The following is a 12460-nucleotide window of genomic DNA, read 5'->3' as shown; positions in this document are numbered from 1 at the left end:
CAAGACAGCCTACAATAACACAATTTTGATCTTTGATTCAAACCTCATGCCAAGTGGAGCTGATTTTTTTCCATTTAATTTTAATTTTCATATAACTGAAAGGAGCTGACATTTGGCTGTCTAGAGGGCAAAGAAATTGGCAGGACACTTACATGATCTCACCAACAGTATGTGCACGGTAATAACATTATACCATTTATCTGAGGAAGATTATGCTACTTATTCATAACTCAAAGCATATTGGTGAATAATTAAATTTTAAAAGCAATTTTTAACATCATAGCAATAATGAAATATAATTCAACAGTTTTGAACAAATAGGAAGAACTGGGAAATATTTATTTCCCTTGACTCACAACACTATTCTGATTAACAACCAGATGGAAATTAAAAAAAATAATGACAGGTCCAATTTGTAATACAAAAGGGAAACTGAGATTACCAGAGTTAAAATTGAGCTAAAGTCAAAGTAAGTATGGAGGGAATAAGTGAATTTATAAAGAATTACACTAGACAGGAGAAAATCTAATGACCTGATTGCATATGTTAGAAAGCAAAAATTCCAGCGCATTAAGGATCACTAATTTTGAGGTATGGTCTATTTTTGAGGCACAGAGACTGCAGCACTCAGCTCTCCTTAAAAGAGAAGTTCCACGATCTGACACAAACTGTACCGTCCACTTCAACCCTCTCAAAGCAAAATGAGAGAAAACAGACTCTTCGCCTCTACCCTGTGGATCTTACTAGAAGCAGCACAGCTATCTGCCATCACAGAAACAAGAGAGAATGGCCAGATTGGAGATTTTACTTCAATGATTCCACTAGATCTTGGAAATTTCAGACCAGGTTTTTCCTCATGTTTCAGTTTCAAACCAAATGAAATCTTTAAGCAAAGACTGATGGATGAAACCATAAAAAGACAAAATAAAAAAAGTATGCTCGCAAACTAGAACTGATAAACTTGGCTATAGCTTATTATGCAACATAAAAACTTTAGAGGTAAGTGGGTAAAATGTTTGTACAAGTAGTTTTGAAACTAAAGATGTGCTCAAGCTGTGGAATGTACCTCATATTGGTTTTATAGAGCTCCTGACATTTGTTTTGTGCTAGTTTTTAATAAATCTCAGTTTGAAAACTTTCACTTTACAGCAGTAATATTTTCATTTGTTACTTAAAGTAGAAAACTCACTACCCACCTGAAGAACATCTCCAAGGTCAGCAGTGCTAATATCTGGGTCTTCAGTGGTATTAAAAGGAACAGGATTAATTCTTACAAGAGTGAGCACTCTGGGTTCTGGATATCTCCACAGCATCATTCCTGGACTATCCTCAGTTTCATTGTAAAACACAACTTCATAGGCACTGGGCAGCTTTTGTGCTTCTGTCAAATGAAAGAAAGCTATAATCTGTTATACAATTTCTAGAAAGAAACATGCTGGTTTATGAAACCAAAGTGATTAAAAATAAATCCCTCAGGATCAAAAGGAGAGAAAATAAAAAAGCAATTTCCCTGACTTTTAAAACATTACAGCTTAATGGAAAGAAATCAAAAAAGTCTTTCAAAGTTTTTTTTTTTTTAATTCTAGCAGATGTCAACTGCTTTTCCAAAAAATATAGTTATTCACTGTAAGAGGCAAGTAATGTCTAATAGGTTACTACTGTTTTTACTTTATAATCTAGAAAAAAAAGAAAGAAAAAAAGAGAGCCAAAATTATATCCTTCTTACCTGCATCTTGTATATACTGGAACAGGCCTGTTCTCAGATCATCTGAGGTGTGCTCAGTTTTTGAGGCCTGATTCCTTTCCGCAGAAAAACAAGTGGGGTATGTATGTTCAGGTATCAAGGTCTCTACACTGCCCTTTTTAGTCAGGTACTGCCCCAGAAGCTCCTGGAGAAGAACTAAACAGTTCAAATGCTCTTGACCCCAGAAAACCTTTAAAAAGAAAAAAAAAAAAAAAAAAAAAAAAAAGAGAGAAAAGATGAAAACATTAGATACAAATATTCAGCCATTTTTGAAGGGAAAAACACCTCCCCAAAGCATAAGGAACTTCATACAGATTTGAGTCTGCTCTACTTGGACCTTTATTGTTTGCAAGCATCCTTAATGTTAAAATAAAGAACAGAAGCAACAAAAAATCTTTACAAAACCATGTGTCAAATCTGTTCTTTTCATTATCTGAAGGAAAGCATTAATTCCTACCACTTTTTGATGCTGCCTGGAAGACCACAGATCTTAAAAGTCATATTCAAGAACAGTACATAATGCTAGGACTGGTCACAGGTCTTTTCCGTTTAAGATATGACAAAAACCCCTTACAGATACAAAGTTTAAATTCCTCAAAGAGCTTGCGGCTCCAAAACTGGAATTCTGGAATACATTTAAAACTAAGTGACACAGCAAAGAATGTGACTCGAAAGACATATGAAAGATCATCTTAAGCACAAAATTGAAGCATATGAATTGGGTGTTCTGTAAGTCCTCCAAGTGAGGTTAAAAAGTTCAAAGTTTTTTTAAGTTTAGAACAGAAATACAGAAAAATATCTAATAAAATTGGGCATGCAAAGTCCAGAAGATTCACACACTTTGTAGCAAAATAATAGGCAAGAAGACATTCCTTTCTCCCAGCTTTGACAAGTATTGCTGCTTTTTTCAAATCAAGCTCCTGTTTGAGAGAACCTTATTAATGGGGACAAGTCCTTTATACTCCATGTTCAGAAGCAGGCCTTGAAGCAACATGGAAGACAAGTAAGCAACTAGCAATTAATACAGAAATTAGACTTGGAACCAGTGTGGGATGAAATCAAAATCCCCAGACAGTAACTTAACATGGTAAGGGTGTGAGTAAAGTAAACAAGTCAGGTGTGCACATAAAGAGCAGTGCAAATTTTTCCATGGGGGGAATACCAATTTTAAAATGTGAACAAAACCAAAAAATGCCTAAAGGGAGCATAGTAGAGCTGTCAAGAAGGCAGGTTCTCCTTGCCCTGGATCTGCAAGTAAGCCCACAGAATAAACCAAGACCCTCTTGAAACACAGCCACAGCCAGTCCTGAGTTGAACATTCCCAGGCTAAGCAGGTCATCCCCTGAATTTAGTGCATCTCTGCTATGGTTTCTAGAGTACCTCTGGTCTCGGGGTCCCACACTTACTTACTTTAGGACCTCCTCAAAGGAGCTCTCTGTCACCTTAAGCCAATCTCAGAGACCCCAGTTCCCCACAGATAGAGGAGGGATGAACATTTTTTCCCTCATACTTTCATTAATTTAATTTGTAGGCAGCTGGGAACTCCAGGGCATGGAACTCCTACTACAACATACAGTGATGAGGCACCGATTTTACATAAGCTCTCAAGGTTCTGCTGCAATACAAATTAACAGTGATAGATGAAGTCATGTTTAGAGCTGGTAAAATCATTAGCCATAAATAAATTAATTTGGAACAGAACTGCCAGTGATTTTGTCAGCATTCTCAAATCTATTCTGCCAGACCAAACATTTTTTTATCTTCTGCAAAAGCTAATTGTCCTTAATTATACTCTAATAATAAATGGCTTTCTGAGATTTAAGATTTTTTTTTTTTTTGGTACTTGTCAAAACCCAAAATTGTTGGAAAAAAAAATAAAATAAGCATTTTATTACTAACATATAGAGGTACTCAGCCAAGTACCTGTGAAAAACAAATAAAAAAAGAAGCAAAGAAACAAACTGACTTTATTTATTCATTAAGATATATTTTTTCTAAATTTGTGTTATCTGATTAACCCTATCCCAGTGCTGTGGTTCTAAGAACTCCTAATGCCAGTTCTGGGATGAAACTTAATGACACAATTAAATGTCAAAATTTCCTTTTTGTGTTTTATATACTTGATTTATGTATTTATTTAAAAACATTTGGTATGTATAGATACTATAATAGAAATAATTAAAACAAGACATATCTTAAAGCCCACTTGTTTAAGCCCCACAGAATCTATTTTTCATTTCAAGAACTCCCATGTTTCCTGGACTGATTTCAAGTTGTGGGCACTTCCAAAAAGGAGAGGATAGCACAGAAAACTGAGCATTAATTGCTACAAACAATAGTTTGCAATTACTCCCCTGAGAAATTCGTGGAAGTTTAAAAAGAAAGGATATGTACTTCTTAAGGCTACCCCTAGGCATTACAGACACACAGGTCATGGACAGACAAACACACACCCATCAGAGCAGGGCCCTAAATATTAAGTGTTAGTAATTTGATCCAGTAGTTTTAAGGAACACACACATACAGCTACAATACAGAGCTTAAGTAGTATTAAAAAAAAAAAAAAAAAATCAAACCCAAAACACTGTACACAATTTTTCAATCAACAGTTTACATGGAAGAGTAGATACTTATTTTATAAGGTAAAATAAAAACCACCCAAATTAAACATGCAAAAAACCCCAACCAAAAAACCCAGTTGTAGGATGCAAAGCTTTACAGGCTTTCATGCAATTTATTTACGAAAACTCAATCATCCAAAGCCAGTCCAGCTCAACAGCACAACCATAACCATCTTATACAGACCTGCAGCAGTCCTCCTCTCAAATCAATGTAGATTTTTGGAATAGATTGCTCTGGGCCAGGATCACCACTGTGCTTACACCACTTGGCTTCCACATTAACAGAGCAGCAAAAAGGGCTTATCAGAGATTTGGCTCTTTCTTTGAGACTTGTTTTAAGTAAGAAATCTTTTATGTCAAGGACTAAAGATGATCCATGGATTCCTAAAAAGAGAGAGAGAAATTTAATCCCACTGGCAGTTATTCTCCCAACATTTATGTGCTTATTTCCTGAATTCACTTTACCATGAGCCTGGGAATCCCTTCCCGCCAGCCATTACTCACACAAGTAGTCCCACTGACTTTCATGGAAATACTTGTGTGGACAATCGCTCTCCTCTCCAAGCAAGAGCATCACAGTTGGGCAACAAGATTTGTAATTTTAAAAAAAATTTCCTGGTTTTTACTTAGCTTGCTCTTCCCACACTATCAGCCAGGCTTTATACCATGTTGCAGTTACAGAGCAGGTATGTCTCATTCACATTCCTTACAAAGAACTACTTGCCAAAACATTACGACTTTTTGCATTGTATTTTAAGGTTTATAAGAAGAGACATTTTTCATTAAACTATGGTATTTTTTTTCCAAAAAAGTCTATTAAGAACAAGAACAGCTGCTTCACTTGATTATATTTCAAACTGACAGGAAATAGCTATTTTGAACAGTTCTCTCTGCTTTTGTCTTAATTACTATAACATAGCACCTTGCTAGACTTAGGAGTGCTTAGCAGAAGAAGAAGGGTAATGTTTCAATTCAAATAATTCAAAACAAATGCTTATCTCAAAATATATAATGTACATTTCCTGAGAAAAGAGTTTAAAGTTTTCATATCGTAACCTTTTGTACTTTACATAGCTTCATAAAACCTAAAAATGATAATGGCAGATTACATTTATGACAGAACTTACATACTCTCATTAAAGACACAAACATTTTGAGGACAGAAACATTACCTAGAAATATCCCAGCTCTTGTTAATTTAACTTACTGCAAATCACTGTTTAATAAAATAAACCATACCTAATATCTCTATTTCTTTAGTATATTTACAGGGAAAGTACTACATCTGAGGTTGGCTTAACTTTTATCTCCTTTGGTGCTAATACTTAGACTCAACACCCTGAATACTGGATGTTACCATACTTTATAATGCCCACAGCTTATTTTTCTAATGAAAAATAGACATTTACAAAAGGCAAAAAATTAAAAAAAACCACCTAAGGCTTACACACAGGTGTTTCAAGGTACAGTTTCATTTAATAGTTTTATAACTTTGCTGGTTGAAAAATCCCCCCAAAATACAACTCACTGTTTTGAATACATGCAGTAAAACTTCTCCTATGAACCTCTCCTAGTATCCAGGGAAGAAGTCTCTCTGCATCCTGGGGGTTACAATTTCATAATACTAAAAACTATTTTTTGGAATGGAAGGAAATTCTTGGATTTTTTTTTTTAAACCAGCAACCACTAGGAAGGTGGTCCAGCAGTCCCCATAGTAATAATGACAATGAATTGTGTCCAGCCTGAGTAGGAACCACAAACCTAAACCATCTCTCCCTTGAGCAGCTGGAGTTTAGTAAGAACCATCAAGGGCTCGAACAAACCATTGTCCCATGCCAATCGACAGGACTGTTGTCACTGACTGGGAAAGGAGTTCTAACTTTGGGGTTTTTTATTTAGGCTGGCTTCTGAAATCCTGCATCTGCTCTCATGGGTAACAGGCTTATAGGACAGAAATTGGTCAAGGTGGGTTTTGACACTGAATTTCAGTGACAATCAAGAAAACTAGCATCAACACACACTGACACCCTGCTATGGTTAGTTATAAAATAAGAGGCACTACAATATTTGGAAATTAATATTTTTTTTCATATTCTATATGGAATTTTGATTTGACAGAGAAGAAATTCTTGGTAACTATTGCACAATTCTTCAATATAGAGAAATGTTCTTCCTATAGTTTTATTGGAATATGTGCCAAGTTGCAGAAGTAACAAAAGGGGAAAAGGAATGCCAGAATGCAAGTGGTTTTATTTATGTTTTCTTTCACTGGGATTACACTTGGAAGGATTATGCTTTGCAATCTCTTTGTGTTGTCATCTCAGCTCCACAAAGTACAAAGAAAACACAATATCCAACAGCTTAGAAGCAGAACTGAGCATTCAGCACATAATACTGCTTGTTCAAAATCAGCAGTGCCTTTCTCAAATGCTAAGCAAACAATGAGAAATGAAGAAACAATTAAGAATAAGGAAGTGTTGGTTAGCTTTCAATACATGAAATATTACAAGACACATCCATGGATTGTGTCCTACAAATACCAGGAAAAGCTCAGGAACTCAGTAAGAGATTTTTATTTTTGTTGCTGTGACCCAGATTGCTCTTGTGTAGACAAGAATCACATCCTTGTCCCTTCTAGCCGTTGTATCTGCATGTCCTTTCAGGGATGAAGTGATTCAGTATAAAAACCACTGTTCACTGTCCAAAAAACAGAACGCAGAGAGTATTTAGACAAACTTGCATGAAGTGATGTTTTGAGGAAGCTTAAAGAAAACAAATGAAGAGCAAGTATGCGCAAACCTTAAAAAGCAATAGTAAATAAAGAGATCTCTGTGTCTGAGAGAAGTTTCAATAGGGTACTATTTCTATGGAAATCATAAAAGCGTATGTTCAGTCAGTGAAGTGCTTTCCCATGACTAAAACAATCACCTCAGAAAAGTAAAGAAGCAAAATAATTTTCCCGTTTTTGCCCTCCCACACACTATTTTCAGTCAGTCCTTCAATGCATCTCTCACAAACCTCTATTGTAGAAGTCCACCTTCAGTTTAAATAGATTAAATCGGAGTCTCCATTTGAAGTGAACTTGAGATGGCAGCACACATAAGCAATATATCTTCATAAATGATTGCTGTGACATGTAGAAGTTAACTTGTGCTGTTTGGATTTTGGCTCATGGACACCAATGCACTTTTCAGTACGTGCAATAATTTACTTTTAAGGAACAAATAGTTTCATGACTTTTAAAATACTCCTCCAAGAGACTAATAAATATGAAGCAGTTGCTTTGGACAGTGTTTAAAAAATGCTGCCAGCCCTCCCCTGTCAGACTCCAGCCAGAAACACAAAAGCACCACAAAATGCATCTACACTAATGGAGCAAAAGAGAACTTAGACCAGGTTTCTGTGTGCTATTGGAAGGACTACCTTTATGATGATGTATGCTCAAAAAGAATACCTAGGTATTTTTATATGGTTGGAAATAATGTCGGAGGGTTTGAAAAATAGCTAGCAGTTGCTCGTCATGTTCAAGAAATTAGCTTGCTCCAAAATTAAAGGTGGAATTCATTACAACAGAACAGTGAAAAAATTTTACTTGAAGACATTTACTTTGATATTCTAACATCTTTTTTTCCTAACATCAAGTACCTACTTGATTTATGCTAAGATTTACAAAGACATCTCATGGAATCTGAGTACCTTAATACAGTTTTACATATAGTTAGATTAGGGTTTATATATAATTATAGCAGAGTTGCATTAGCCTTTGTCAAAAATAGGCAGTTCCATCCTTGTTAAAGTGCTGTGTGTGCACAAACCCATGTGTGTGAATAGAAAAAGGAAGAGCTGGGCCATTTTAATAGATGCAGCAAATACATGAAAACAATCTTTGCCTTACAATAATGATCACTTAGGGTTTAAGCAATACAGGTGTTAAGAAAGTGCTCTGTTTATTTTTCCTGGTTAACAAAGCAAAAGACAATGTTTTGGCATAAACTATGGACTGTCTGTTTTCAAAAACATTTCAATGATGGTATTTCAATCAACTCCAAATGAAATTAGTAGAAATGTAGAGAGAGCTTTTTTCCTCCTATTATTCCCTGTGTATTTGCTCTTCCTTAGCTGCAAATGCTGTTTGGTTCACTGCACTGCCACCTAATGCAACATAGAGCACGATTTTAATTGGCAAGCTTCAAAAGGGGACAAGAGAATTAAGAAAAAGAAAACACATGTATTTTAATAAAGGTAGCAAATGACACTGAACTGGCTCTTTTGAAAAGCTAGTAGCTTTGCTACAAACAATAGCACTATGAAGAAAATTGCTTTTCTGCATGTGGGGCAGCTCAGAAGCAAGAGTGTGTTCCAGAGCACAGCTCCAGCTGTGCTGGTTCAGAGGCATATGAACAATGTGGTCTCACTGACAGCAGCAGCCTGTTGACTGTATTCGCACCCAAGGGATCGTGGTTCCCTCCAAAGGAAGAAGTCCAGGCTCTCCCATGGGTCCTCCATGCCTGGGTGACAGAGATACAATCTGGCTGCTGAAGGTTAATTAGCAAGTGGTTTTCTTTAGTGCCTTCTATTAAAATGATAATCTGTGATATTTACTTCCAAACATTCACTTTTCACATCTGTAACTTCGGTAGCTATTTTCAGATTGTCAGTGACATTAAGACAGCTATGAAAAAGCAAATGTGCCATTATATCTAATATATCGATACAACTATCTACATAATTTTTTCCTCATAAGAAAATTGTATATACATCACATACTGTGTAGTTATACTACAGTTACAATGCTCTGTTGACAAGTATCCTTGACAAACTATCTTCTGAGAAGAAAGGGTAACAAAGCTAAGAAAATAATTACAGGGGAAATACTGCAGTTAATTTAAGAGCCAGCCAATTTACTCAAGTCTGGAAACAGCAGTAGCAAACAAATGGTGAGGCACAGTAAAGAACAATTTTCCAGGAGAGATTTAGTTAACAATCCACTGACCGCACTGGATTTCTCATTAGTATTGAGCTGAATCTTATGATGGTTCATTCTCCCCATGAGAACAATACTTACACGTTACCAATTAGCTATTCTTTAGTGAAAGAGAGTTTTTCAGCATTACATTGGGACACATATGGGCTCTGTAAAAACATGAGATGTGTAACACACGGTAAACAGAAAGTAATGATCTTAAGCAGGCCAAACCCTTGAATTCATCACTAATAAATGTCCCCATGCATTCAGCGGTACTGGCTGCTGGGAGCCTGTTTTCTTCAAGTACTTCAAACACTAAAATCCAGGAACATTTATTATTTTAATCCATTACAGGCAGTGCTTGATTTAACTTTATTGGTTGTGGTGGTGGTAGTAGTTATAGTGGGGGTAAAGCTATGTTCTTTTACACATCATTTCAAAAGGGCTTAATTATATTTTATAGCTCAGGCCAGGAATCCTGCTTGTTTTGTGTCTAACAAGGTTCAAATGGAGTTCAGGTCAGTGATGAATCAGAAGAGAAGTCAAAGATGGTTATCTATTTGAAATGAGCTCATCTCCCTTAAAGAATAACTGGGCAGGTACATCATGCTCTTTACACTACTGCATACTAAATAAATGAAAAATCTCAATTCACTTGGTGATTTAGTAATTTTGGATTTTGTGATACCTGATCAGAGAGGGCATATTGAAGTTTAGATCCAAAAGGATTTTAATTACTGGTCCAGGCTGCCTTTGGAGTACAGTAATTTAGAATATATTTGTAAAGCTCAATATTGCCTTATGTTATTCCAATTATGTGGAGAAAAATGCATAATATAAACCAACAAAAATAGTGTTCATTTTGCATCTGTGAGTCCAGCTGTCAAAAGTGAGTGCTATATTGGTATGAGTAGTACTTGCTTCTTTTATCATAAACATTTTATTTTTAGAAATCAGCAGGTTTCAGAAAAGCAGCTAAACATTCTTACTCAAGTTCTACAGATGGGCATGGAGATGTGCTTCAATTTACAAAAAGATCTATGGGTTTTCACATCTTAATTTTAGGTGGCTGGTTGAAAACTTTGGTTTATTTTCAGGAGATAGCTGGTACCTACAAACCTCACTGATCTTTGAAATTGTAGATACTTAGCACAACTGAAAAATCAGACACTGAATGATTGCACAGCAAATGAAGTATTACAAAATAGGGGATGCCACTCAAAATGTAGCCCAATATAATCACCACAAAGTTGATTTAGAGTTACAGCTTTGATGTCTTGCTCCTCTGGGTTTACACTTGATCCAGTGGATTTCAACTGCTTTAGTAAAATAAAATGTCCATGAACTAGAGGGTAACTTTTCTTTATAAATAAACCATTCTGAAGATCGTGCCTGGCAGCAGCTGAGCTCTATTTGGGCCTCTATAACCCAGCCAATTATACTTGTGGAAGTCCAAGGCTTGACAGATAAACCCGGGCCACACAAACCAAAAAGATTTCCCTCTACTCTTGGGATGTGGCTCCTGAAGATCAAGGACAGTCCAAGTCCAGGCTTATTCCACTCTTCTCCCTTCCATTCCTCCTCCTTTGTATACTTCTCTGTATTCTCATTTGTGCCAGCGTGGTCATTAAAGTGTACCTCTCCAGTGAGCCAGCTGAAGGAGTCAATCTTGTTGCAAACTTTTCTTTATTGCTGGGTTATTTTTCAGAGAAGTGAGTGCCCTCACTCAACCAATGATCAGCTACCTGAGTAACTGAGCTAGCACAAGGCAGCGTGTGGAAATGTGTGGCTAGGGTAACCTGAATTTCCTATGAAATTGCACCTTTTTTCCGGGCAGCAAGCTAGTGATTTCATCCCAAAAACATATTCTTGACATAGAAAAAGAAGAAACACGTCAGTATATCAACAATTCAAACTGCTTAAGGAACTGGTCCCTAAGACTAGAAATAATGTCTAACCTCTGTGTTCTGTATCTCACACTGAAAAATGAAGATTGAACTGGAAGAACATCACAGAAAGCATAAAATGTATAAAGAAAACATCCAGCTTTAACTGTTATATCTATTTTCTCATGAATTTAAACAATCTATAAAATTGACCTCCATGTAAATACTGTATCACCTACTACCGCCACATACAGCACTGGGATCCCATTATCAAAAGAAATTCCAATCTCAAAAAATAGGTAATCAGTTTCACAGTAGAAACTCAAGAGATTAAAAACCCTACCATATTTGTTCTGAAGAAAATTTCATCTGAAATACTTCTAAAGCTGAGCTACTCAAACTGCAAATGCAGTTCTACAAAATTAGTGCACACTGTCTTGAATAAACAACCTACAAGGAACTTTTTATTCTTTTTTTTACTCCACTCTCTCAAGTTAACCTGCAAGTTCATCAGTAGCAATTCTGAACCCTATTACAAAGTATCAGTAGGGAATCTGACCAGGATTAATAGTGGTACTCAGTCCTGGGATTAGATGGTGTCTTGTTTCATGGATTTTAGGCCATCTGTTCTTCCCTACTACATTATATTCCTGCAGAACTATAAACGCACCTCCACCTCAGGGACTATAGAAAGGAATTAGAATTCTTCTGCTTTTCATTATCACATGATTCAGTAACTCATTTCATTGTCAGGATAATCCCCTTTTACTCTTTCTTTTGCGCTTGCAGGATATGCCAAAATGACAAATAAAATCCCAGATGTTAGAGACCTGATGAGGTCTCCACCTTTCCTTGAGTGTTGTGTTTAAGCTACTTGGGACACGGTGTCAAATCTGACAGGACCCTGATGCCCACACCCAATATTCATTAAGGTTTGTTAGTGATTTGTATAGCTGTCTACAAGCTGCACTTCCACCTCAGTCCTCAGTGGCCATTTAAATATTTAGTTTGTCCTCTGGCTTTTACTGACAGAGAATTAATTTCCTATTGTTCAAGTGTTGGAAAGAGTTTATATTTCTTTCTAAAAGTAACAAACGCCTTCTGGGTGTTGTAAATGGCTTGTTACTGCTGCATATTATTTTAGGTAGTCATATCTAATTTAAAGTTTTATTTCTCCATGGGCTAGCTTGCATATCTGCAGCATACAAAGGCTATGACAACGCCTTAGCAGAGTTTTCTCGAG

General features: G+C 36.2%; 1 protein-coding gene across 4 annotated transcripts in view; it reads right to left on the bottom strand.

Annotated features, from left to right (window-relative positions):
• Window positions 1-12460, bottom strand: part of VPS13B (vacuolar protein sorting 13 homolog B) — a 438036-nt gene that overhangs the window by 78432 nt on the left and 347144 nt on the right. For all 4 annotated transcript variants that reach the window (XM_048287162.1, XM_048287160.1, XM_048287161.1 and 1 more), the window contains 3 exons: window positions 4550-4749; window positions 1727-1934; window positions 1197-1381 (listed from right to left, as the gene is read on the bottom strand). In XM_048287162.1, coding sequence (XP_048143119.1) covers window positions 1197-1381; window positions 1727-1934; window positions 4550-4749 — 593 coding nt within the window. The remainder of the gene's footprint in view (window positions 1-1196; window positions 1382-1726; window positions 1935-4549; window positions 4750-12460) is intronic.

This window comes from Corvus hawaiiensis, chromosome 26 (genome assembly GCF_020740725.1).
Source record: "Corvus hawaiiensis isolate bCorHaw1 chromosome 26, bCorHaw1.pri.cur, whole genome shotgun sequence".
Taxonomy (NCBI): Eukaryota; Metazoa; Chordata; class Aves; order Passeriformes; family Corvidae; genus Corvus; species Corvus hawaiiensis.
This window is presented reverse-complemented; position numbering and strand designations above follow the sequence as displayed.